This window comes from Oxyura jamaicensis, chromosome 7, assembly GCF_011077185.1.
Source record: "Oxyura jamaicensis isolate SHBP4307 breed ruddy duck chromosome 7, BPBGC_Ojam_1.0, whole genome shotgun sequence".
Classification (NCBI taxonomy): domain Eukaryota; kingdom Metazoa; phylum Chordata; class Aves; order Anseriformes; family Anatidae; genus Oxyura; species Oxyura jamaicensis.
Window position 1 is genome coordinate 37315515 of NC_048899.1, and position 27744 is coordinate 37343258.

Here is a 27744-nt window from a genome sequence, read left to right on the forward strand (position 1 = left end):
GCAGGCGCTGAGGGGCCACAGGCAGCCTGAGGCAGCCGATCGCCACTCTCAGGCAGGCGCTCCTCTTGAAGTTTAATAAATAAATAAATAAATAAAAAGCACTCTACGTTTAGAGGTAAAACCCTAGATTTGTGAAGCTCTGTGCGAGCGGGGTGCCCCCTCCCCTGAGGAGAAGTGCCGCGGGAGCGGGGCTGCCTCCTGAGGCGAGGACGTGAGGCGAGGAGCCGCAGCCCTGCGATGCGGGCGGGGAAGGAGAGAGGGAGGGAAGGCAGCCCCCGGTGCCGGCTCCCCTCAAACTCCCTGGGCTCCCCTCATGCCCCGTCCCGTCCCGTCCCGTCCCGTCAGCGCCGCCTCCCGCCGCCCCCGGCTGCGCGCGCACCGCGCCGGCCGCCATCTCCCTCCTCCTCCCTCCTCCTCTCTGCCCCCCCCCCCCCCCCCGGCTCTCGCGGTGGCTGCCGGGATCGCTGGCCGCTTTGGTTAATGTCCGCCATGTTTGCCATGGCGCAGGGAGCGGAGCGAGCGAGCCCGGCGCGGATCTAGGGCTGCGGGGCGTGCGCTGTGAGCTACGGGCGGCCCCGCGGAGAGCTGTTCCGGGGCGGCGGGACCCTCCATGGTGGTGCGGGCCGGGTGCGGGAGCGGCTGGGAGGCGGCGGCGAGGCCGCGCTGAGGGCCCCCCCCGCCCGCCCGGCCCCGGGGTGTTATTGTGAGGGGGAGACAATGAGCAAACTCTCCTTCCGAGCCCGGGCGCTAGACGCCGCCAAACCGCTGCCCATCTACCGCGGCAAGGACATGCCCGACCTCAACGACTGCGTCTCCATCAACCGGGCTGTGCCGCAGATGCCCACGGGGATGGAGAAGGAGGAGGAATCGGTAAGGGAGCCGCGCAGGGGGGGCACCATTGTTTATCAGACACCCCCCTCCCCTCACGGGAAATAGGCCATCGGCATTCACCAAGCGCACTACGCACGCTCCCCGCCGCGGCGCTGCACGGTTCCTACGGGGCGCTGCGCAAAGAGCGCAGCGTAAACTGCTGTCCGGCGCCGTAAGCGGGCCCTGCTCCGCCATCTTCTTTGCGTCCCGACTCGCGAGTGTTTTGATTAGCGGGGGGAGGCCTTTACGCTAGCGTAGGAAGGAGGAAGGCGCAAGACGCGGCTCTGAATGAGCGGGCGGGCGCTGCGGGCGCACTTGGCGTAGCGTGCCGCCGCCGCTTCCCTCAGGGCCGGGCTGAGGGGAGCCGGGCCGAGCCGGGCCGGGCTGAACCGAGCCGAACCGGGCCGGTGCTGCCTTCCTGCCGCCTGTCAGAGCACAGGCTGCATGTGTGAGAAGTAAACCAGCGAACGTGGCGCCTGTTCCTCAGCGTCCCAGCGGAGAACGGGCCCGTCCCGCGAAGGCAAGGCGGTGACAGGCGGCGGGAGGCCCGGCTCCGGTGCTGTGGGACCCCGCTGGGCTTCCACCGACCCCGGGAGCCCCCGGCCGCGAGTTAGTGTGCCCGCAAGGATTTCTTCAATGAAGCCGTGTCTCCGCCTCAGGCAGAGCTCTGCGCGAGTGGATTGGCTTTTCCGAGGTTGCAGCTGTCAAAAGAGGCTTCGTGCCGTCCCGATTGGTTTTCTCAGTTGACTGCTGATGCTAAAAGGAATCCCGTCTTAGCATCCTGCTTGTTTTCCTGCTATTTACCCGTTTTTTTTCACAATGTGTAATACATCGGGATCTGAACTCCCAGCGAGTCCAGAAGTGTCAACTTCTGCTGGGTTCTGGGAACGTGTTTAAAAGCAACAACACTGGTGTTAACGAAGCGATCTTGGAGGGTCATTTGGTTTTCTCAGTCTTTAAAGTATGCCTTGCAGCCCCGTGTTTGCATTTAGTGTCTATAAAATAACGCTTTTTAAATAAATCATTGTGTTATTTTGATAGACCACGTTTTAAATAAAAACATCTCTATTAACAAGTTTAAGTGCAACTAAGCTACTTTGTGGGCTGCTTGAATGATTGTGAAGTTTAGTTTTATAGTTCAGTAAAACTGCTTTAGTGTTGTACTGAAATGTCTCTTTTCCGTAATAATGAGTTTTTTTTACCACAGTAAAATGTAGCTATATTTGATATATGATGCAATAGTCTTAAAATGAAATGGTCATTGAAGCAATATATAAGTATGGTGCTAGATACATTAGGCAAACAAGATTATAAATTATGTTATTAGTAGAGTTTAATGTCTCACTGTTAATACAGAGACACTCTAGTGTCGTGACAGCTTCATTTGTGAGGTAGGCTTCCCTCCGGTGTCACACAAATAGGGAGGGATTCTTTTTTCTTTTTTTAAGGTAGATTTTTGTGGTAGTTGTATGTAAAGCCCTTCTCAGAAAGGCCCTTAGAGATGGCAGTAGGTTAATATTGGAGAAGTTTACTTGCTGTCTACCTTTCACTTGATGTATTCTGAAAGGGACTCTTGGGACAGGGAGATGTTCGCGCATCCATTTCTGTCATCTCAGTGACTTAGGTGTCTGAAGGTGTTTTTTTAGCTCAGACTTCTGCCGGGGATATTTATTGTGAAAGGTGTTTGAAGCCGTTAGGGTAGCTGCTGATTTACATTTGCTGCAGAAAGATGCAAAGCTCCCAGCGCGCTGCTGTCCTTGTGTGCCTCTCTGCCAAGCAGTCCTGAAACCAGAAAGCTCGTGTGGTACGTAGGGTTTGACTCTGTGATACAGTGCAACTTCCAGGACTGATTTTAACTGAGAATAACTAGCTATTTCCAAATTCTTCAGGACTTAATGGGTTGAGGTTTCTGTCTGACTTGTATTTTTTTTTTTTTACGACCCGGTTTTGCTAGTAGAGGTGTAGGGTTTGCTTTATTGATACTTTACATACCAAGAATACAGTCTCTCTGGTTCATTTGTTTTTAAGGCTTTTTTTTTTTTTTTTTTTTATACTGCTAGTGTCATCTGGAATATAGAAAGGTTTAAAGCTTGGGAGGGATTAATCATTATCACTTATTTCTAATACTGCTACTGAAATTGTTTGGACTCTGTAGTCCGAGACAGCACAACGATACGCACTACTGGTCATCCCTCTGCAAAAAACGATAACTGCCCAGCGTGTGGCATGAGCATCAATATTTGACTTTTCTCTTGATTTGATCAAGATGAATACTCTGGAATTATTGCCATCTGCATATCTTAGAGATTTATGTCCACTTCCAGCATTTACAACTCAGCAGCTCATTTTGCTCACGTGGAGACTCCAGCTGTGAAAGAATTACGCTTCTGGTATGTAGAATGTTTATGTTAGCAAGCGTTTGTAATTTATCCTAAATTAAACCTGCGTAAGGGAGCGTGTTTTGTTTTATCTCATGTGAGAGGGAGATGGCAGCTAAACTACAGTAGGAAGGTGTCCTTTTGTGAGTTTCAGAAACTGAGGATGAGTGTTTCATAGCGGTTTTCTTCTGATGAATAAGAATTGTGTGTCGTGGTGCTAATGAACTCTTTTTACTAGAAGGGGGAGAAGTTGCAGAATAGATAAGCCTTTGTTTTGTTTCTTATCATACAACTATCTTTTAATTTGAATACATATTACTGGAGAATGCTGTTACCTCTTTTGGGGGAAGAATCATGCTTAGTGAGATAAGTTTACTTCTGAAAGACTTCAGGCTGAATTTAACTTCATGTGACTTGTTAGGAAGTGGTGGTAATTGCTGCTACTGGTGGCGGTCGCTTAGGATACCTAGATTGCTGGTCAGATATATCTGAGCGCTCACCTCAAAAGTTCTTGCCTGAGCACTTCTGTCAGTTGTGGCTGCGCATGAACTGTGTGACAGGGCTGAGGCTGGGGGGAAGGTGCAAGGATGGCAAGTTAAGGGCATGGTTTAAGGTTATTAAAATGGTGATGGAGTGGGAACAAGAAGTAGATTTCATTCTCAGTCCCTGAGTGATCACCTCAGGATGATCTTCACTGCTTGTTACATTTAATGTTCAATTTTGAGTTTTTTTGAAAGGCTGGAAATAGTTAACTTGAAGAAATTTCATTTTGCTTTCTATTCTGTTCACACTCTCAGTTCAGTTTCCATTGTAGCCCTGGAAACTTGAGTTCATCATCTGGCTTTCAAGGCAGTCTGGAGGTAGTGATGCTTTTGAACAGCATATTTGTTCTCTTTTTAAGGCAGGAAGCATTAATTTTTCCCAAGTCACGCTTTCTTGTTTGGCTGTTCTTGTTGACACTGAGTAGTAACATGGTGAATATTTTTGCTGATACAATGAACTAGAAGAGCTCAGTCAGGAGGATTTGGAAACGCCTGTGTGTACACAGAGAAAGAAGGTATCGCTAATACTACTGTGAGGCTTACCTGATTTTTAAAAAGGAAGGGAAAAAAAGTTGTGCTCGTGTCTGGGAGATTCGAATCTACTTGTGCATTGACTTATGTCTAGAGAGTTCTGATTTGTTTCATAGATCAGTTTGTAGTCACTTACTAATCTTTCCTTGGCAGGCTTTCATGCTGCATGTGTTCACATAAACACCCTGATGTTAGCTGGAGACTTAAGGGGTGCTCTGCTTTTGGCCCTTTTGCCTGTTGTTGAAATCTTACATGTTTTAGGGATTACGCTTCTTTTTGTTGTATGTTGTGTTTATAAGATGGAGTTGTCCACATGCTGCAGCTAATTGTGTGCCTGGAAGTAAGTGGTCTTGTCTGATACCCGTTCTGCTCCTAGGAATTGTGTTAATTGCTTCCATGCTGCCACTTGCTTTCTGCAGTGAAATTGGAGAGTTTGGAGGTCCTTGTAACAGTTATGCTCCTGCTTATGTTTTCCCTTCCACTGCAGGCCCGCTTTCACACCTGCCCTGGGAAGCGTGCCTTTTTTATAGCCCGTCTGTGTATGGAAGTGTTGCAGGTGGTTGCTTTTATAGCATGAATAAACTGCTTTAACTGTAACTTCGTATAAGTGTTTTTTTTTCTAAATTTTGTGTGTTAAGTGGTAGGTGCTTTAAAACACCCTTAAAAAGCTTTAGTTTCATGATGCTGAAGGTGTTTTTCAGAGGGAGGTCAGGTTCTGTTGCTGATTGTGGTGTCAACATCCCTAAGTTCTAGGGCAGTGCTTAAAGAAGCGCAACCAAGTCTTAGTTGAGATGCTGGTCAGAAGCAGGTACCTCCCAAGGCACTCAGGGTTAGAAAGCACTTGAAGAAATTTAGGTGAGTAGTGAACTTCTTATGAGAAAGGTAGTAAACCTAGGGGAAATAACCAAGCGATATCCTAACTGAGCTTTGTTTCTGTCTTCCCATCCTTGGTAGGGAGGAGAGCTTTGCAAAACCTGTTTGCTCTTCCACCTAAGTGTTCATTTTTTTAATTCCAATTTGAGTCAAAAAATGGACCTTTGGCCTTCCCAGGCAGGTATGCAACTTCAAGACCGAGAGCATTCTAAGATCTGTCATCATCTTAACAGAGAAGTTGGCGTGGCTCTTCAGGAAGAACAGTCAGCACCTCTTGATTTTATTATGCAGAGGTTACGGATGAGTTACGTTTTTTTATAGTGCTGAATTTCAAACAGTTACAAATAGGTGGACAGAACCTTTTCTAGCTTGAGCTTTGGATGCTGGATGTGCTTTCACAAACCGCAGTTGAACTCTGAAAGTTGCTTACAAGTGAGGGGCTCCGTAAAACAAAGATGACACCAGGATGCCGCTGGCTGAAGTAGAAGGTAAATAGAGGAGAGCTTTAGTTCAGACCAGGCAAATATTCTGTAAAACAAAAATCCCTCAAGATTTTACGAAAGTTGAAGTAGAAGAAACTCAAAAGATTGTGTTTCCACACAAAGCAGGCTTGAATTGGGGAAGAAACAGGGTTTGACTTGAATTGAGAGCCTCGTGTTTGGGGGAAGTGTTATTCCAGTGGAAGTTTACTTCCTCAGGGTGAGTTCAGCACCTTTGTATATTTATTTACTTGTTTCTGTGTGTGTGTGGAGGCTGCTGGGATTACCGAAGTATGTTTGGTAGTAGGTATTATAATGAATGCTGTGTTACAAGCTTTATTTATGGAGTTTTTTAAAAAATTCAGTTCTTTGTAAGACTTCTTCCACTGTCTTCAGGTTTAGGGTTTCTTCCCTCTGCCCCACAGTGACATTCCTTGCAAGTCCCTATCCCAGCTCCATTTCCCAGCCATTATTTCCATTTTCAGCTGTCATCTTCTATCCCTCCTACGCTTTTTCCTGCACAATACTCTTGTGGCTAACTGAAACTTCCTTTCAGTCCGCTGCTTGTACTCCTCAGTGTCCCAATAGATGATGGCACATCAGCTTTAACACTAAGTAGGTTGGATTTGTTAACTTTGGTTAACTGCAGTGGTAATTAAAATACTGCTGACGAGTTTTGTCCTCCACCTGAACTGTGGTGCAGCTGAGTGTAGGTAACTGGTGAGCTGATAAACTGAGGAGCTTTTCTTTTAATTTACTCGGGGTGTAATTATGTGGCTGAATGTAAACAGTACAAAGATTTTCTCTCAAAACTCAAACTCATGATCAGGTTGTTAGGGCTTATCATGTTAACACCTATCAGCTAACCTGTGACAGCTGCTGCTTAATACAAGCTTAGCCTGTGACAGATGTCAAGTAATGTATCTTGGAGGGAGGTTTCAAGATAGGGCTGAGCCAGCCTACCTTCCTGCAGCGAGTAGGGACAGTCTGCACCTCCCTCCTGTCCTGGCCCCTTGTGCTTGTTCCTCCTGCTCCCTTGTGTCTGCGTACTGAGCCCCTTCTGGCTGTGGAAGGGGCATGAGAGCTGGCTGGGGAAGAGGTTGTGTGCTTTTGTGGGAAACGGTAGGAGCAGGTGGGGATGGGAGGCTTGGGAATGGAGAGCGGGAGACTCCCGCTCTTGGTGTCATCCAGAGGTTAAATGGGTTCAGCCATATCTTAAAACCACACTTAATTTAGATAAAGCTGCATTTTTGCTGCAGGCTAGACTCGGATGCATGGGGTCAGTTAACGCCAGGCCACGAAACCTGCCTTAACTCGTTTGGGCGCCTGAGTCCTGGTGGAGAACAATGGCACCTGCCTGAAGGAGGGGCGCTCACACCTCCGCTCATTATGCAGGAACTTTCCCTTACAGGTAGGGCTCCTCAGGGTGAAGTGCAGCTCCCTTCTGAAAGCTCCGAGGTTTGCAGTCTGTGTCTCTGTGCTCTGGAACTCCTCCCATGTAGGTAGCAATTTTCCCCTTTCCTTCAATTTAAGAAAACCTTGGAAAAGAAACACCTCGGGCAACCTCAGTGGTGTTTTGAATTGCGTGGTGCCAGGTTTCAAATTGCTCCTGCTTGGCAAAACTGAGCAGTAGTTAGCTTTGTACGCTTTGTGTCGATTGAGATTAGTTGAAAAGTTCCATTTGAATAATTTAAATGAGCAAACAATAAATCTGCTTGTATTAGTCTTGGTTTTAGTTATTTGTCATAAGTAAAATCACCTTGACAGCAACTAAGCATTCAAAAGGTTTTCTAACTTTTCCAACAAAGCTAATAATTATGCCTTGTTTTTACTTATTTGAAGTTATGTGCCCTTAGTATATTTATCAGATTCTAACTGTTCAACTTTTTAGAGCTAAATAACTGTAAATTTGTTTATGTAAATATTAAATGTGTTAAGCTTCAGGTGTCATGAAAGCCATGGCTGGTGAAAACTAATTGTAAAGCCCAAATTTCTGTAACAAGTAGAGGAAAAAGTGAATCAGAACTAAATTATTGCACATAAAAGGGAGTAAGAAGAGTGGAAAGAGGAGGTGAGGTGATGCCAGAGACTTGTCAAGTACCTCGCTTCAGACAAGGAAACATGTCATTCCCACTGGTAAATGTGTGAGGACAGAACTGGGTTGCCTGCATCTAATAGACTTACTTCTCTGGTGTGCTCCACACCTCGCAGTATGTCTGCTTCAGTAGAATTTTTCTTGGTAAGGTATTTTCTGGAATGTGTGTCATCTTAAATTGCGAGAAATTAGGGCTTACACAGCTTGCCTTGCGAGGCTGCTCTCCAGTTTGTTAGATGTCAGTTTCCTGACATTTTTCCACATTGGTAAACTTGTGTTCTCCTTGTGTGCTCCTCCTTTTATCTGATGTCCCCTGTGGTGCAAAGTAATTCATTTATTTATCTATTTGTAGCCAGCGTATTTATAAATGCTTCCCACCCCCTTCTCCCTGCTTGTTTTGTTGTTTACATCTCACCTTATAATTTGGTTATCTTAACTCTCTGCCATTTGTCTTGCTGCAACTCGTGCTTTTTGTCTGACCAGTCTGAGCTGCATAACAAAAGCTGTTTGTACTTTGAAGCATCCTGGTAACCTCCAACTTCCCTGTGTTAAACTTAGGTACAAACAAAATACCACGTCTTGTGGTGGTATCCAACAGCTAGGTAAGCAAGATAAAAGGAGAGGCGCTGTTACAACAAAAAGTTGAGAGATGTTGATATCTATTTAGAGAAGCTTGAGCTGAAATGGAATTTCATAGTTTTAATCAATTAATGTGTGTGCAATCGTGTTCTTATTCTTTTTTTTAAAAAAAAAAACTTTTTTCTCAGTTTACCTAACTTTAGAACCAATCTCTGGTATCTCTTCTGTTTCCTTATATGATGGATTTTGACTTTGTTCATCAGGTCTTTAGTGCTTCGGTGAAGATGTTTGTTAGTAAAACTCTGAAATACAAATTCCCAGGTATCGGTGTTAATGGCACAAAAACATGAGAGAGAATTTATATACAGGTGTCCACCTGTCCGTCTCAGTTTGTCCGACTCGGGACAGTTGAGTTACACTGATAGAAGCAGACTTGCAAGGAATTTTGTTTTCTTGAAAGTGATTTGTTAGCAGCCTTTTCTGTTTAAAATTGTACCTGGTACATGCTGAGTGATGCAAATGGGTATTGCAAGGAGCTAAAGGAGAAATACCTTGCTTTTGACTGAATGTTGCACTAGCTGTAACAGTTTTCTCCTAAGTGATAACAAAGGCAACTTGGAACAAAATACTCAATTTTTCAGGAAAAAGATACACTTTCAAAGTGTTGTGTACAGTCTCTCTAAAGGGATTTTTAATTCAGAATTCTTTGAAATTACATACTGACAATTGTGTTTTTAATGATTGAGGTTCTGGCAAAGTGGAAATGCGTATAATGTAGTTGTAAAATACACTTCTCTTGGAGGATTTGGCTTTGGCATGTCCTAAATGGTGACAGTTTGATGTCAGTGAGATGTTCACAGTGAGCAATAATCTCTATGAATGAGAAACTGTATGTGCATATGTGCAACTACTGTCCCACTCAGTAGGGTGGGAGTTGGGATGTCTGGGTCATTCCAAGTCCATCATTATATGGAATGATATAAATTGCATCGCTTGTTTCCTTGTTTTTATTTTTTTTTTCACATTAAACTTCTGTAAAAGGTGGGCTTTTTATGTACTGCAAGATTAACTAAAGGAACATGAAAGTGATTGTGACGTTCTCTGTTCATCTCCCCTCTGTACCTGTGTCAGTGTTTTGTGGGCCTGGTTCCACTCTTTTTGCCCGTCTTGCCTGTAGTTGTTTCACGGTGCTTAAATTGGCTTAAGTCAGGCTACTAGAGAGGAAACAAAGCTTTTTGGGGGGCATTTAATCTCATTTGGGCTTTCTTAATTGAAGTCCCCAGCTCCTGTGTAGACTGTGTGTCTAGAGACCAGGTGTTGTCCAAGGAAGCTGGACATGCTTAGAGCAGGAGGGCCATGAAAAATCTCGTCACTTATCTTACCAGCCTACATCAGCATTTTTGAGCTAATAGTCAGGTGATTTGTCTATAACCAGATGATCTGTCTATAAAGCATTCGTACCAGCATGGCTTGTGCTTGGTTTTGGGTGCCACTCACATTGCTTGTGATGCTACAGTTGCTTGAGAGCTGGAGAAGTGAAGTCGGTGGCAGGAAAAGTGTCTTGGTCTGGCTTTGGGGAAACAACCAAGTGGCACCGAGTAGCTAAATAATACAAACCTCACCAGTTCTCGACCTCTGTGAATTTTTGGGGTGGAGTAGTGCAGTTCAATTCCCGTTGCCGCCTCCTTCATTGAGTTGTCAGGAGCAGCAGCCTACTGTTAGTACTTTTTTTTTTTGTTTTTCCTGTAGTCATAATTTGGCAGTAAGGAAAACAAATTGGCATGGGGGGGAAGTAGTTCTTGTGATTATTATCATTATTTTTTTTTAAAAAAAAAAAAAAGTGGGTGAGATCATTCTGGCAAACTGTGATAGGTCCAAAAGGGAGCTTGAAGTGGCTCCGTGGTTCCCACGTGCAGGTCGGGAAGCCCATGCTGTGCCATACCGTACCCCTGGTGCTGCGGGCTGGCCGGTGGGAGCTGCATCACAGGCAGGCCGCGAGCAATTCCTGTCCTGCACGGCAGCTTTGTGTTGGGGCATTGCCTTCAGAGCAGTGTGGAATTTTTGTTTGACCAGCTCGCGGCACCACTCTGTAGGAAATACAGAAACACGTAACAGGACGCTATCCGTTGGCTGTGGTGTTCTCTGAAGCAGCTTGGAATTGAAAGGGTTAGCCACAGAGAAAACAAAAGTGGCTCTTTTAAGCTTCTTTCTTGGATTGCTTTTAAGTAGGATGCTGAGGAGTATATAGGTTAATGGCTTAAAAAGGGGGAAGGCTTTTGATTAAGGTAACTTGTAAGCTTCATGACACTTCTGTGTTTTTTCCCTTAAGTGTTGATGACGGATATCACTTAAATTTCTTTTGGTGGCTGTGATGTCGCGAGATGAGTCTGCACATTTCATACCAAAACTCTTCTGCTTCTGAATCTGTACGTGAACTATAAAAATGTCAACTGATGTAGTTCCTAATTTGAGTATAATGCTGGGCAAATAGCCTATCTAGCGTATAGGAAGGTTTTCTCATGCTTTCTTTTCTGCTTTAATTCTGTTTTTGATTGGAGGTAGGAAGAAAGGGGGCTTTAGGCTAGCTTAGGAGTAGCTTATTTAGAGGAGGTGAAGCTGTTAATAAATTCACTTTTCTTTACCATAATCTTTACAGTTATAATGGCAGGCTATAGACTTAAAGCTGTTTATCTTAAGGGAATCAATTTTAACAGCTAGGCTCTGTTATGTTTTTGTTTTATTTCTCATATGTCTTGGTAACATCAGTCCAGATCTTTCCTTGAAGCCTGCTATGTTCAGAATATCTGACGTAAATTGTGTGACCTGGAGCTCTGTTGCAAAAGGGTGAAAAAGAAGTTCTCCTCTTAAATAGGATCACAGTGAACTGCAACATGTTTGGTTACTTTCTACCTCAGCATAGACCCAGATATTAGCAAGTGTAATTAACAGGTTACAGAAAATGTACAAACTACTAAAAAAAAAAAAAAAGTCTGGGGGTTGATAGCTGTAGGGAACTTAAAGGCTAAGGGAAAGAGCAAACAGCTGTTTAGGGTCCAAGTGCTTTGGTTTTGCAGCAGCAGAGTAAACGGGAGAGGTTATGTTGGTAAATACAGCTCTTGAGGGTGCAAACAATGTCTGGTACTGGTCACTGTTTCCCTTCCCAGGTGGACCAGACTTGTGCTTGGAGAACAGCTGTGTTTCGGCTGTGTGCTAGGCACTGGGATGTTTCTGTTATGTTGATAGCTACAGAAACAGGCCCAAGCTGTATGTGATGTTCTCAGTCCTCTTAGAGAGGTTGGGGTTTGTGTTTTAAGAAATCAGTGGTTAATGACTCCTTGACAGATGCTGCCTTGGGAATTAAAAGGAGTAAGTTCTGTCTGCTATCATCACAGTTCTCTCTACTGTTCAGTTATGAGATCCTTTTATCTTGCCTGCTGCACAGTGAAGTACAAGTTAAAATATGTTGTGTGTCTTTCAAAACAATAAGAAAAATAGATGAAAGGATGCCTGGGTACACCGCTTGCTAAATCCATCATTAAACCTTTAAAAGGCTGTTTGCGGGTTGAACCAAGCCATTTAAGCAGACTGACTTCTATATAAAAATCTTCAGAGTATGTTAAACAGAACTGTTTCAGGAGTTGAAATTTGTTTTGCCTAACTTCATGTTTAACAGATTTTTTTTTTCCTAATTTTGAAAATTACATACTTCTCTGCTGCCTCTGAAGCCCTGAGTGACAGTCGTGCTTGTAAGGCTCTTTGTGTGAGAGCTGCGTTCTGCTTGAAGGTGTTTTGTAGTAAAGTGAGTACTAACACCTATTGTCAGCTTTGCCTTGGGAACTCTCTGTACACCTACTAGCAGTGTTACAAAAACTGAGAATAATCTGAATTACTCAGCTGTGCTGCTCAATGGGCTGTGGAGCCAAAGCGTGATTTGTTTTGGTTACTGCGTGCCCTTCTTTGCTGCTTTCTGTGCAAGTGGGACCTGAGCTGTCCGTGCTGGCTGGAGGAATGAAGGGGTCGGTGTGGCTTTCCCGTGAGGCATTCAGTCCCATTTTAGACGTGTCTGAGTGTTTGATGGTGGAGCTGTGAGGGGAGCTATACGTTGGTCAGTGTCACCGTGTGGTGGTTGGTCACGTTGGAACAGTCGGTGCTGTGGGTGCTGACAGACTCGAGGACTGGTCCAGCTGAAACCTGTGGCATTGGAGCAGGGCACTTGGTGCATCTGTGGAAGCAGGAGGGCTTTGGGACCTGACACAGTCCTGGCCGGCCTGCCTGGTGCTGTCTTCAGGGGGCACTCGGACAGAGGCTCCCCAGGTCCTTCTGCTGAGTGGCTGGCTGTGAGGAGGTGGCTCCAGGGACACGCATGGAAAACAGCACGGTAATGAAACATCCTGGTGTAGCTGAATTACCTGCTCAGCACTGCAAAGCTTTCTAAGGCGTACTTTAATGGTAGAATGACAGATTGATTCAGTACATATTAACTCAGGCAAATCACACCAGATATTTGATTGCACTCTTGTCTTAATTCTAATAGTGTTCACTGGGGAGCCTGATAGTTTGATTTAATGTGGCTTTGTCTGCTATGGGGAGATTCCCAAAGCTGCTCTTCCAGTCGCTGATTTGTTGTATTCTAATTTTGCAGGAATTGCATTATTTTCATTCTGCAAGATCTCAATATTTAAGAGTGTAATTTATTAAATACCATTTACGTATTTTTAAAGATTTGCTTTCATTCAGGATGCTTTTTGAAAAACAAAACAAAAAACAAAACAAAAAAAAAACTGTAGAATTAAAGAGGAAGAACTCGTGTTCTTGAGAGCATTTACTGAATGCAAGCCTTTGAAGCACTGGTTCTGCTGCAGGGGGTGCTGGTGCCGTACTGCTGAGGTGGGCCGGCTGTGGGGAGGGCACCCCAAGAAACTGAAGGAGGAAGAGCAGCAAATGCTGCCTTCTGCTCTGGGATGTTTTCCAGCAGTTGGATGCATGGGAATGGCTGGAGGATAGCCCGAAGTCCCTGGAGTAGGCACAGTAGGGTTGTAAAGGTCAGCGAGAGCTGAGCTTTAGGGCGTATCTCAACTTGATACTTCGCTGTCATCCATCCTGCCTTCAAATGTTGCTGGAGGTGAGAACACTGCTCTGTGGGAGGAAAAGGAAATGTCTCCTGGCTCCTCAAGAGCCTCACAGCTCTCTCCTAGGAGCCTGCGGCTTGTTTTGTGTTTGGCTTGCGTGAATGGAGGAAGACTTGAGTCTCAACTTCCCTTGAGCCAGTGGCTGTGGTGATTTAAGATCTTGTCCAGGTGAAAACTGCCACTCCTTATTGGGCTCAGAGAAAGTTATGTGTGCCAACTGAGCCGTTTGGAGTCTTATAATAACCAATTCTTGTGATGTTTAAAGGAGTAGACTGCATCAGAGGGTCTGAGGCATGCACACGCTGCTCTGTGCTGCTGCCAGCTGCTGTTTTTGGGGGCAGGTAGCCCCTCATTTAACAGTGTGCTCGGGGCTCCTGTTGCTGCTCTGCTCATCTTGAGTTTCTTCAGATGGCACTGAACTGGTACGTAGAGAGCAGCACGAATCGTAACGCTGGAGTTGTCCTGCTTTTCCTCGGCCAAAGTTTAATACAAGTATCGATGAAAAACCTTTGAGAGAAGAGTCGCAGGTTCGTGTCAACTCCCAGGAGTAGGTGGGCTTCACTGAGTTAGCTAATAAAAACTACTCGTGTGAAAAAGTCCTGAAATTCATGCATTACTGTGGTCTGCGTCAAACCTGCAAGGATTCTGTAGCAATTCTGGCATCCGTCCCATAAGAGTAAAATGAAGTGATACTTGTTTAGGGAGTCTGTGCTTTGGAAGTGTTATGCTGTGAGGACTCTCTGTCACTTTAACTGGCTGAACTTCTAAAGAAAGCAAGCAGGTAAGAACTGCTGGGGAAACAGGAATGATCAAATTAGCTATTCTTTTGATTTGACTCTCTTGTTTATAAGAACACTTTAAAGAACTTACTTGGTATGTGTTAACCGATTTTTGCATGAATTTTCTTCATGCCAGTTTTTAATGAGTTTGGTTTTTACCAGCCCTAATTTCCTACGAAGGTGGTTGTGAAGTTTGAATGACCTTTTCCTGGTCTGGGAAAAGGAACGTGTTGTCTGAACAAAGGGTTCTTTTTATCTGGTCATAGTTCTGCCTTAAGTTCACAAGCTCTGAGGTTCCTTTCTGTTAGGAACCCCCCTGCTATGTGAAGTGATGGAGAACACGTCTCCTGTCACTAACCTGGAAGCAAGCATCCTGCTGTCCTCTAAAACGCAGGGAAGACTGAACTTTTTTAGCTGGGTCTTGTGTAGACATCAGAAAAACAGTAGGAGAGTAGGATGTCTTTGTACATATTTCTATATGCTGATTTTTTTCAAAATAAACTATTTTTATCTTGCAGGAACATCATTTGCAACGGGCTATCTCAGCACAACAAGTCTTCAGAGAAAAGAAAGAGAGCATGGTTATCCCAGTTCCTGAAGCAGAGAGCAATGTCAACTATTACAATCGTTTGTATAAAGGAGAGTTTAAGCAACCAAAGCAGTTCATTCACATTCAACGTAAGTTAAAGAATGTTGGTTTTTTTCCCCCTTAATTACAATTAAGTAATCCTCAAACAATCTTGAGGACAACGTTGCTACTGTATTCAAAAACTTGAAAATCCAGTGGGAATTTATATATGTAAATTCCAATTCCTTCTGTAAAGTTTTGGAGGAATTTAAGGGTAACGATGTTTTTTCCCTGAAGGTATTTGTTTATGGGCTCTGTGCTGTTACTGTGTATTACAGCAGCTGGCAAGCCTCCTCTTCTGTCAACTCAAAAGTTACTTCAAAGTCTGTTAATTCAGAAGTTCGGTATAAATGGGGATGAACTAAATAGAAGAGGTTTCAGAATGAAATCAGCCTTGATTGTACGGATTATAACAAACTTTTTGAAGGTTCGGTTTCAGCTGTGCCAACTGAAATTCAAGCAAATCACTATAGCATGCCTGACTTTACTGGATGTGTTAAGGGTAGCACTGTGTTTTCTTGGTGTTTTGCTGAAACAGGGTATTTCCTTTCTGTAGGGAATTCTGAGCTTACTTTATATGTAAAAGGAGGCATTTTTTTGGAAGCGTTTGTCTCCCTAGGTTTTAGATGATCTGAAGTCCTAGTTAAGTAACCCCCATGGTCTCTGGAGGTTCAGCTGACAAGCAACACAGTATTTGTATTTCAGTAGCCCAGTTGTTGCTTGGCATGCAAATCATGTTTGTCCTCTGCGGCATGTCATTCTAGGGGTTTGTTTGGGGACTTGGACTTCCCCTAGAGTTCATCTCTGCAGCAAAACCTTTGGTGCAGTTACTGCTGTGGTTTGTCGGCCTTTATGGCGAAGCACAAGTTCAGTACCAAGTTTTTGCGGAGGAGATTTTCTTATCACCAATTCATGGTTTTGCTTCTCCGTCATATTGGGAAGGCAACTGACGGGTGTGCCAAAGCATCGTGAAGGGGAAGTGCGCTCCTCTCGCTGCTTTGGGGTTTTGTGCAAGCAGTAGTGATGTTATCCAGCTTCATCTTTCCAGACAGCAGTGAGCATCTGTTCAGCCCTTTTTTAGTTGCCTTAATAGGAGGCTGTTGATCTCCATGTAGATTTGAGCAGAAAAGCTTTTTATGCTTGCTTGCCTTCTTTTTGGAGATGCATCTGAACTTGAAGTTAGGCAAAGATACGTAAACCCAAATCCTGCTGTATACTGAAGATCCTTGCATCATTTCTCAGTAGCATGGTGAAGTCTCCTGTTTTTCCCATGTGCTTACAAAATAAGGAGACTTCTGGAAACAACATGCTCAGGGTTCTGCCTGGTATACCAGAGATCATACCAGTAATGTGAGAAGAGAGCTAAAGGAAATTAAATATTTCTCTTTTTAATAATAGAAGAAAAACCTGCGAAGCGAGGCAGGTTGACTAAACTGAAATAAAGCTGCTAAATCAGGGAAGTGTTTTATTGTTTGGGTGGTGCCAGAAGCACTGTAAATGCTGTTAACAAATCTGTTCAAAAGTGTTAAAGATATTGTGTCAAACTGTACTTCGTATTGTTAAGATTCACAGCCTTTCTGGACAGAATTACAGAAGGTATTTGAGCTGAAAATAAACATCAGCTAGTGCTTTAGGATAACTTTTCCCACATAGTCTGGTTGCAGTAGGTGTGATACAAAGCTGCTTTATGCTACAGTAACTGCTGCGAAGTTCTGCTCTAATGCTACAAGCACAAAGAGCAACAACACTTGCTGTGGTGGTGTGAGTTATATAAACTGCCAGACGCCAAGAGGCCCCCTTCTGTATTCCATGCTTGTGGTTATTCCTAACAAGTAAATCATCTTGCAGCCCATCCGATAGCCGAGGATTTTAGTCTTCACTAGTATAATTGTTTCACTGGTACCACTAGCTCGAGGTAGTGAAAAGTAAGGCATGAAATTCCTGAACTGGCATGGATCCTGGGCGTTAGCGGAGCTGGGTGGCACTAGGGCGGGTGGCTTTGAACTGAACATGAAACAAAACACTTGAACTATTCTAATAATGCCAGTGTGATTGGTAATCTTCCCTGAACGCTTGTAGTTTGAGTAGCATGGAGATGCATTTTAAATTGCTAGTAAGGAACAGATTAAGTTACTACACCTGTATATATGCTAGAATTAATGCTGAGTATGTTTAAGAAAACTGGTGTTGCTAAATGAAACTCAGTAGTGGGCAGGCTTCTGTATCATGAAACTTGTGTTGCGTTTAGGATTGGATCAGGCCCCAGTGTGACAGGAAGGCCCCCATGATCATTTGAAGTGGTGTTAAATAGAAGAGAAGACATGCTAACCATTTTTAAGCTGGCACGCAATAACTTAACAGATGCATTTGTGGTGACTGTGGTCAGCTCAGGATTTGAAGCTGGGGCTTGACCTCTACACGATCATGAAAGTGATCCAAAAAATCCTGGGATAAAAGTATGTTTGGGCTTACTTTCTGATCGGTAGGCTACTCAGTCTGCATGTCCTTTCCCCAGATTTCCTCTGTAAGCATAAAACTAAACCCGAATTGTAAGGGGGGCATGAGAATACAGAACGGAGGGGGACCCACAGGCAGATGCTTGCATGTAAATAACATTTGAAAATCTTTAAATAAAAGGGGAGGTGTGGGGAGTAATATTACCTATGATAAAGAATTATTCCCCATTTATAGAGGCTGCTGTAACAGGACCTGTTCAGACTGTGGCCATGTAAAGTGGGTATTTGCATGGTAGCTACCTGGCAGAGGTGTTTTGGTGCAGGTGGGGAGTGTTCAGGTGCCACAGACTTGCCGTTGAGAAGGTGTTTTGCTGCTTTGTTAACTACTTTGGATATAATTACCATGACCTGTGCTAACCCACAGCAAATTACTTGATGCCATCAGAATAAACACAGCCTGCTCTGTTCTTACTGCCAGCACCCTCCTGGTGGAAGTTGTGCTCTCAGCTGAGCCAGCTCAGGGAAGTGAGCTGGCAGAGAGCCTATCTGGTTTTTGGTGGCCGTCTGGATCTATCAGCTTGCTGTCTTGGCTCATCATGCGACTGCCGGTGCCAGCACAAGGAAGGTGGAGCAGTGTGTAGCTCGCTGGGGAGGGAAGGCTGGTGGAAGTGCTTGTTTAAGTAGTAACTCACCAACGTTAGCTTAAAATGACCGTTGAACCACAGCCTTAATTTAGTTAAGTAAATTCAATTAGATAATTTTGTAATGGTAAGCCCTATTTCACGTAACTTAACTTGAAAGCAAATTCCATTTCTATAGGTTAGTATGAACTCTACTTAGGGAAGCTCATGTAAACAAAAGCAAATCCCTCTGCAAAAAGTACAGCCGGCAGGAGTGGTTACAGTGGCAGAGGGTGTAAGGTAGGATGGTAGTTTTGCAACAGCAATTAGCAAGCCAGCAAGTTTTGAACATTTATGCGAGGTTAGGTTTAGTGATAGGATCACTGAGGCAGCTTTCTTCAGCGCCCCACAGAAACGTGCAGCATGGAAGAGCACAGAAGCATTGGAGCAGGAAAACTCAATCCATCCAGTCAGCCCCATGAACTACCAGGAGGAAGGGAGGTAGGAAGCCTGCTTTGAGTGCATGGACCAGGAGGAAGCCCGCATTTTGTGAGACTCACAGGCTTCCAGGAGATAGCTGAGGTTTTGTGGCCTGCAGTGAACCAGGAGGTGGAATGCAAGTGTTGTTTCCATTGCTTCAGCACCATTAACCTGCTCTTCTGCTTGCAGTACTTCTCATGTTACTCGCAAGCCAGAGAGCGTTGGTAGAAGGTATAAAAAGCAGGATGTGTTTTGTAGGCTGCTACTGCTCTGACAGTACCCGGGTGCTTCTGTAGAGGAGAATGAGCCTGGTTTTATTCAATATAACTTGCTTCTGACAAGTGCAGATTGGATACCTTTTATCTTCTGAGTCTTGTCACTTTGGTTATGTCAAAATATTCTTGTGGAGTTGAAATTCAGGGTGTAGGGTTTGTGATTTTTTTTAAGGATTACATTTTTTTCCTGTTTTTTCAGCACTTTTTTAATCCATAAAGTCTCAGTTATCACTGCTAATACAGCTGAGGTTTTATCAGCAAATAAGTTATTTAGGAAGTTAAGTTGGTTTGTGTTATTTAGGCACGGGGTTCAGAGGTTTCTTAACACAGCTTCACAGAGCTCTGCTTTTAAAGAATGAATACTTTGGGTCAGTTTCAAAGCTGTAGTTTTCTCCCCCCTGAAGCTACAGGACCCAAATACTGTAAGCTGTAGTGCGAGTCTGATACACGGCTGCAGGTGTTCAGAGGGAGAACTGGGTGTCACGTACTGGGGGACAGTGGGATGTGTCTGAACAGAATCTGCACGGTGATTTTATCGAGTTAATAGTGTTAATGATTCCATGTAATACACAGTCATACCGCAGTAGTAGTATTAATTTCTTCTTGAAATCTATTTTTAGACCGTGTTTACAGTGTGCGTTTAGCCGGTGAAGCCATCTAAGTGTTGTTCTCAGAATTCATACAGTGAAGCACTGCCTCTTGTGGGAGGTAGCAGGTCACAGCTGAAAGCAGTAAGGGATTGTGTCCCAGCACTTCTCAGTTGCATCTGGCTCTGGGAGTGCCTCTCATCAGTCTCAATGCAAAGCCAAATAGATTGTTTTACACCCTGGTGGTGGTAAAAGCTAATATGTTGCATTGGAATACAGACAGTGGTCTTGGGCTGGCCTGAGGTGTGGAAGGAATGTGTTGCTTATTTCATTGTAGTTGACTGTCCAGGCCAGGTGCTTTAAATATTTGCTTTAAATGTTTTTTTAGCATCATTCTTCTGATTCTGGTGTTTCCTGGGTCCCATCAAAGTGCACCAGGAAGCTTGGTAGCAGAGTTGTTCTCTGAGTTGGCACTCAGATACAGCCGTGACTTAAGAACATAGAGATAAGATAGTGCTTTGATTTGTGGTCCAGTACAAATAGAATATATTTCAACAAGCCTTCGCTGCTGTTAGTGCAGTAATTATTTGAAGTGTTGGAGTTCGTGTTTCACCCTTTGTAGTTTTATATGAAACATCAATTGCACCTAGCAAGAGCTGTTGTTGTATAGGATTTTCTCGTACTTCACGTACACAATTTCTGGTATGCTATCTGAATGATGATTTCCTTCTGCTTTTTGTAGGACCAGAAACTTTGCCTAAGTATGGAGAATGACTAGGGCAATCTGTAATAAAGCTGTGAGCTTTTGCTGTAGTCAGGAACGTACTGTTTGAAGAGCATGGAGAAAGATTCAGGTTCTACGTCTAGAGTTGAGTTGCTTTTGGAGAAAAAGTAACACACCTTCCCACAGGATTGGTCTAGCAATGTTACAGTTTGTTACACAAAGTTGTATTTTTTTTTTTAATTTTGCCTATTAAATATTTTAATAATTTCATTTAGTTGAATTACTTAAAAATGGGCAACTGAAATTGTATTGGAACTTCCATTTAAGTACTTTTCTCGGAGTACGGGATTTGACTGAAAATTATCTTAATTGTTAAAAATGTTACTGTGATACTATGGAGGAGCTGTGTTATAACAGCACAAAAAACACTTGCTTTTGTTGTGCAGGGAGATCTTAAAATTTGTATGCCCCTATGGTAGAAGTAAAGCTTTTTTCCTATCAACCCTTCAAGTTGCATTAAAAGAAAATGAGCTTTCACTGATTTCCCCTTGTATAGGAAGCCAAACACAGGAAACTTCTAAACTCTGTTTTAGTTCTTCTATATGGGGACACGTTTTAGCATAAGAAGTGTCATGGCAGAGGTCTGCCAATTTAATGGCTGGCTTTTGATTTCTGATTGTCAGATGCGTGCTTTTGTATTCACTTATTTTGTGTGTGTTTTTGTTTCAGCCTTTAATCTGGACAATGAACAGCCAGATTACGATATGGACTCTGAGGATGAAACCTTACTGAACAGACTAAATCGGAAGATGGAAATCAAGCCACTGCAGTTTGAAATAATGATCGACAGACTTGAAAAAGCCAGTTCTAGTCAGGTATTTTGCTGTGTTAAGAAATGGCTCAGCTATTTCTCGTTTCTGGTGGGGTGGTTCTGTTTGGTTGGTTGGTTTAGTTTGGTTTTTGTTTTGCAGTTCATTTTATTTCCTGCTAGTTGGGTAAGTATGTTTGTGCGAGTCTGCAGAACTACAGAAGTTTCATTGCTGTCTCTTACTGCTAACTTAGGAAAATAAGTGGAGAGCAGGAGTGTAGGTGAGTGGGTGCATGTGTGGTGGTGGGGGTTGGTATTAAGCTTTAATTCCTAATCATAATACGTTACAAGAAGACAACTCAAACTATCTACTTTTACCTGCTTCGGCATGAAAGGAGCTGATAGTGGTTGGTGGATGTACAGATTTGTCTACAGATGTATATGAGAATCCAGATTATTTTCCTTTCACTTGGTACAGTGGGCATTGACTTCAGTTGAAGGTAAGAGACTTAGATGCACAGACAGTGAAGCAAAAGGTTTAAGACTGGGCCCTTGTGGTATAAACTGCAGCGATGCAAGAAAGGAAGCTATTCTCCAGGTCAGACTCAGAGGCTGGTTTCCTTGCTTTAGGAGCAAGCACGTGTTGCCAGTTATTTTATCAGGAGGGTGCCAGTATTTTAGTCCACAGTTCCTGAGCTGTTATAGGAGTGCACTGTCTGGAGAAGGGTCTTAAATCCAAGAAATTGCTCAGAAACTGCATCTGAAAGATCAGTTTCTGACACGTAAGGTTGAAATATTGTGGAATCATAGAATATCCCAAGTTGGAAGGGACTCATAAGGATCATCAAGTCCAACTCCTATATGTAGAGTTCTTTCTCAGTAAGATGGATGTTTTGCAGGAGTGAAAAATCTGTGGCAGGATCTGTAGCTCTGCTGCAGTGCTTAACTTGATGTAGTTCATTGCTATTGGTAAGAGGCAAACTTTTGTATTTGCTACATCTCAGAGAGGCTTTAAAGAAGATTAGGTAAAGATCTCTTGCTATGCAGAGAAGATGGGGTGTGAATAAAAATGGTAGAGTACATGGGATGATACTTGCTGAGTATGTGATACTTAGATCTTCTAGAGCTTTGGTGTTTGTCCCTCTACTTCGGCTTCCAGTTAGAGCAGCTCCGGTTATCACTTCTCAAGATGAGTTTGCATCCTCCTTCTGCTGAATGGTTTGATCATTCATTGCCTGATAAATTAATTTTTCTTCTTTTCCAAAATAAATTTCGTAAGAATATGGGTACTTTCTTATTGGCAGCTGCCCCTTTTTCTTTCCTGTCAATATAAATAACACTGAAGCATTACAGGGAGTTGAAGAGTTCTTAAACCAGAAAGTGTATGTTTAGGGGAACAAATAACAGAAAAGACCTCACGTGTACGTGAAGCGTTATTGATCCTTACAATATAGCCTCTCTTTTGAAGGTGTGTGAGGAGAAATCTCTCTCTATATCCCATCTCAATTGCACCTTCTGAATATTCTCTTTCAGCTTGTAACACTTCAGGAAGCTAAACTGCTGCTAAATGAGGATGACTACCTTATTAAGGCTGTATATGACTACTGGGTAAGAAAGCGTAAGAATTGCAGAGGACCGTCTCTCATCCCTCAAATCAAACAAGAAAAGAGGGATGGCTCCACCAACAACGACCCTTATGTTGCCTTTCGGAGGAGAACTGAGAAGATGCAGACAAGAAAGGTAACATTTTAAAGCCTGCACTGGAAGGAACCATTTGATTCCTTGCCAGCATATGGCAGGATAAATCCTTTGCTATCCAGTTATTGATTTGATTGTTTGTCTGTATTAATAGTTGCAATATTAGATGACCCACCTGAACTTCAAACCTGTTAAACGATGTAGTCAGTTTCTAATCTATCAGTTTTCTATGTCAATTTACAATTTGTCCATTTTCTAGAAAGCTGAAAATCAAAGGCTGATTTATAGGTTTGCAGACTTCTGTGGAAGAGATGAAAACTCTTCATTTACCACCTAGTAAACAATTCAGGTTTTGTATTTGTAGCATGTAGCATGAATTGATATGTATGACAAAGACTGATGGAAAACACTGAGTAATTAAAAATCTGTACGTAAGTGCACACAACCTCACAGTGTATAGAATCAAAGTGGAAAAAGCTTTAGGCACCAAGTCCTGAATTACTTGTTCTGACAAACTACCGCTTGTTTGGTAGGTAATCGAGTGGAGAAAGCATGGGGAAAATGAGTGAAGAGTTCTTCTTCAACTTAATCTTAAAAGTTGGTTTTCCTTTGCTTTTTGTGGCATCTACTAGCGAGGTTATGTGCTATGAAAAGTTTCTTCTGTGCGTACTACTGATTCTCATTTGCAGCAGCAGTATGGTGTGTTTTTCAGAGTTGTTGCTAGTTACGCCTCACAGGTTTTCCTTTTGATGTGAAATTTTCCTTAATTTTTCAATAGAATCGAAAGAATGATGAAGCATCTTACGAGAAGATGTTGAAATTGAGAAGAGAGTTTAGCAGAGCCATAACAATTTTGGAGATGATTAAGAGAAGAGAGAAAACAAAACGCGAGCTATTGCATTTAACATTGGAAGTTGTAGAGAAAAGGTAAACTTTGAAATTGTCTATATAAAGTCATCTATAATGCTAAGGCCTTGATTTTCATTAAATAATTTTGAAGACACCTGTAACTTCTTTCTGTGTGGATGCTAGCCTTCAGCCAACATGCGTGGCTGAAGGCTTACATTGCTTAGTTCAGAAGTTAGAGTTCAGAAGCTAAAACAGAAGGGTATTATGCACCTTGTTACTTGTTCTTCTGACATTTCCCAGTGGAAATGCACTGTTTTATTTTTAACCATGTTTTTTTTCCAATTGAAGGTACCATTTAGGTGATTACGGAGGTGAAATACTCAATGAAGTGAAGCTTAACAGACCTGAAAAAGAGATGAGCACAACTCCATCCACTCTTCATAATGGAAATCATCACAAAGTTCAAGAATGTAAAATTAAGGTAAGCTTTCTTCTGCTGCAAGTCAGTTGTTACCTGTTTTTCTGGATGTACCCTGCAGATGTATGCATTGGAAGGCTGTCTAGCAATCTCTTATTTGAGAAAGAGGGCAAACATGAAACAAGCAGAAGTTTTCAAATTGGCCTGCATCACCAAACAGCAGCATTGTAGTAATCACTCTGTTTCTCACAGTTCTGTCTATTACATTTTAGGATGATGTAAGCATGAATGCTTTATGTGGGAGTCAGGACTTCAGGCTACAAAATAGAGGGGATTATTTTTCCTTTTCCCTCTGACAGGAGACCAGAGCACTGATTTTTTTTTTTTTTCTGGTAGCGCTGTCCCTGAATACTGATCAGCCTTCAGTGCAAAGAGTCAGATTGCTGGTTTACAGCTAGAATGCTCAAGGATTGCAGAAGCTATTCTGAACTGTTGAGGTGATTTTTGGTAACATTTGCAGACAGAAGAATATAACTGCTGTCTCTTGTTGCAAGCAACAGGAAAAAATGTTGCGAGCATCTAATGTTTTAAAACCATTAAATGGAATTTGTAAGAGCAGTAGAGTTATTACTGAGGCATGTCCACTGCTCATTAGCAAGGTATTTACACTGGGAATGAAATGAAGTACAGGAAGGACCTGCATGGAGACATGCTATGCGACATGTCTGTAGCAAACTACTGGATTCTTAGTGTTTCTGCTCACTTTTACGAGACTGTGTTAGTTGTAAGCTTGTTTTCACTTGTGTCTGTGTGACTTGATGGCTGTTAGTGTATAATCACACACATTCGAATCAAGATGTGCTTTTTGAGAAAGAATCTGGAATACAAGTTACAAGTTGAACACCTTTTGAAGTTTGTATTTAGCACCTGCGACACCCAGTGGTCACTGAATGTGATACAAATCCCTCTCCTTGGTTCTCTTTTGTTCAGCCTTCTGTTTCTCATCTCTGGTTATGCAGCTGAGTTCTGTCACTGGAGTTAGTTTTAGTCAGCTATTGAAAAGTGGTAATTGTTAGCAAAACCTTAAAAAATAAACTTTAAAAGCTAATAGGATTAAATCTTACAAAAGATGGGAACAATGCAAGAAACAGAAAACAAAACTTAATGTTTCTTGTGAAAAGTTTTTGAGCAGTTAAGAAAATTATGATTAATAAAGAAAACTGAGGCTTGAGAACATAATTGGAGTAAGATTTCCAATTATAACATACTGAGCGTACTTAGAAAAAGTCAACTTAGTCATTTAGCTTGAAAGCTTTAAGTTTATTAATAAATATCTCTAAAGACAATTAGAAGCAAGTTGTTTTTTCAGATATTTTCAATAAACTTTGCATTGTGTGTCTGAAGTTGTTTGCAAGTGCTGCATGTTGAGAGGCTCTGCAAGATGAGCAGTAATATTTTTCTAAAGCACAAAATGAAGAAACAAGATTAATCACTTCATTAGCTGACATGTTGTGTGTGTTCTTCACAAACAGCATCCTCATCATTCATCTCTCAAGGAGGAGGTATCAGATGTTGTCCGTCAAAAGAAGAAGTATCTAAAGAAACCTAAAATAGAGTGTGTGGTAACTCCTCAACAGCCCTCTGCTGAGCCCTTGCCTGTTATCAACAAGAGTGATATTAAACAGTATGACTTCCACAGTTCAGATGAAGATGAGTTCCCGCAGGTATTAATCTGTTATAAAACTTTAGCCTACAGAGAATGAAAAACTCAACTACCTGTAATTTGGACAGCATAGTTTGAAATAGAAAATAACTGTTGGACGATTGCTTTATATGTAAGACAGTTGCATTGATTTTGAGATTTTCCTTTATGTTCTAAGCTATGTTTCACAGAAAATTGTATTTATTATAGAAATGTCAATTCATATTATATGGACTTGCATAAAATACATTTTTACTAGATGAGCTAATGAGTTATATTAAATACTTTAATACATGCATGTTATTATATACATATGGCAGTTGAAGAATTACTTTCTTTTCTGGTTTAGGTACCCTCACCAATATCAGAAGCAGAAGAGGAAAATGATCCTGATGGACCTTGTGCTTTCAGGAGAAGAGCAGGATGCCAGTATTATGCTGTAAGCATCTGCTGTTGGATGTAATGTGGTTTTTTAGCTTTGTCATTTTTATTTAGTGCAAATATAACAGTTCTTCTGTTTCCCACTTTCACTATCAAAGCCTTGATGATTTGGTGAAACCAAAGAAAACAGTTTTTCACAAGAATATTTCTCCTTGTCTATCCCAATTACCTAAAGGTAATACAATGCACTGCCAGCAGCCCAACTGAGCCATAGCCAAAAAGGAACGACTCCCCCCAGCTCCCTCACTTTTTCCTAATACATCTTTTATTGCCAGCGTGTGAAGCTCGTTAGCTGCTAGTTGTCTCAGTTCTCAGACCTTCTGAGAGATTCTGCTGGGGCACAGAGTAAATTTGGCTGTGGAAGTGGAGAGGCTAACCTGTTAAAAGAGTTTTCTGTGGAGTTAGGTCCAAACTTTATTTTGAAATCATTGCGAGCTTCTCTCTTGTGTAAAATTAATGCTTTCTTATTGCCCTTTGAGTTAACTTTGCCAAAAGAAGTCAAGATGACTGAAATCTCGTATTTTGATTATTTTCTGGTACTTCACTATTGCTCCTTAGAAACAGGTTATTTCAGTGGCTTAATGTTAGGCTGCATTTTTAACTCCTGAAGCCATTTATCTTTGTTTATCTCTTTATGTAGATTGAACCTGTAGCACTTCTGTTGCTGTAGGTTTCATTTGATCATGAAAATAGATTTTAAAGAATATTTATTACTGTCACATAAGGCATTTCAGAAAGCACACAGCATTTTTGTTTGTAAAGATTATGCAGCTTTGAGTTTATTATAAAGAAGACTTGGAGTAATAAAACTACCCTAAGGTAAGTTGGTTTGGCAAATCAGGGTGAGGTAATGGAATGCTGTGTATTGAACAAAGGCTGTGCAGATCAGCATCTGTTACCTCTGGTGGTGTGGGTTTCACAAGTAAGGCTAAATTGCACATTTAGGATCCCCTTTTGAAAAATATCTATGCACTTAGGTTCCCCGTTGTCTGACTTGGGAATGGTTGGCACTGCTTTGTACAGCTGATTCAGTGGGATCCCAGATAAACGAACAGGCTGCCTGGGTATTTGGTCACAATAAGTACTAAACCTACTCTTTCATAGGGTGATGCTTAACACTGGAGTCGTGCATATACTTTTAGGAGGTTCCGTTGGTAACTTTTTCATTGTGTATATATATAGTTTTACAGACAAAAGCTTTTATCCTACTGACCCCTTACTAACAGGCTTAGACAAATTTGTGAAGGGTAGGCCATCAGCTGATTATAAAACATAGTCAAGATGCGGCCTTTCATGCAGGTAATCCATGGGCTACTAAGAGCCTGAAACTCAGAGGCTGTAACAATGAGAGAATCGCTCCCTGTCTCTTATACCTTGTGACAAAATGTCAGATGAGCTGTTATCAGATAGAGGTAGGGGGGCGGGTGAACCTGTCTGAGTAGGACAGAATCCTGTGGTAACTGTGGACATCTTCAGTATTTTTAATACTGGGTTGCACATTCTAAAATAGTTTAGTAACCTAACCACTCAGTGCGAAATTGCCTTTTCTTTATTCTTTACAGCCTCGTTTGGACCAAATGAATTCTTCATATGAGAATTCAGAATTGGCAGAATTGGACAAACTGAGGTTCAGGCATTGCCTTACAACCCTTACAATTCCAAGAAGATGTATAGGATTTGCGAGAAGACGAGTTGGCAGGGGTGGAAGGTACAATTGCATTATTTTTACTTTGTTACCCTTCAAAGGATAAGAGTATTCAGAAAGAATTGAACTAACATATAATTTTTTTCATTTTTTTAATC

General features: G+C 42.4%; 1 protein-coding gene across 2 annotated transcripts in view; it reads left to right on the forward strand.

The window, feature by feature from the left end:
- Positions 1–435: 435 nt before the first annotated feature.
- Positions 436–27744, forward strand: part of EPC2 (enhancer of polycomb homolog 2) — a 39243-nt gene continuing 11934 nt past the window's right edge. Inside the window, exons 1-9 of one of the 2 annotated variants that reach the window (XM_035332382.1) lie at positions 436–870; positions 14774–14933; positions 20755–20900; positions 22367–22573; positions 23310–23458; positions 23729–23861; positions 25331–25522; positions 25850–25939; positions 27504–27649. In XM_035332382.1, coding sequence (XP_035188273.1) covers positions 718–870; positions 14774–14933; positions 20755–20900; positions 22367–22573; positions 23310–23458; positions 23729–23861; positions 25331–25522; positions 25850–25939; positions 27504–27649 — 1376 coding nt within the window. In that variant the 5' untranslated portion in view covers positions 436–717. Of the gene's footprint in view, positions 871–14135; positions 14258–14773; positions 14934–20754; positions 20901–22366; positions 22574–23309; positions 23459–23728; positions 23862–25330; positions 25523–25849; positions 25940–27503; positions 27650–27744 lie in introns of those variants that run through there. The other variant, XM_035332383.1, reaches the window with a different exon arrangement.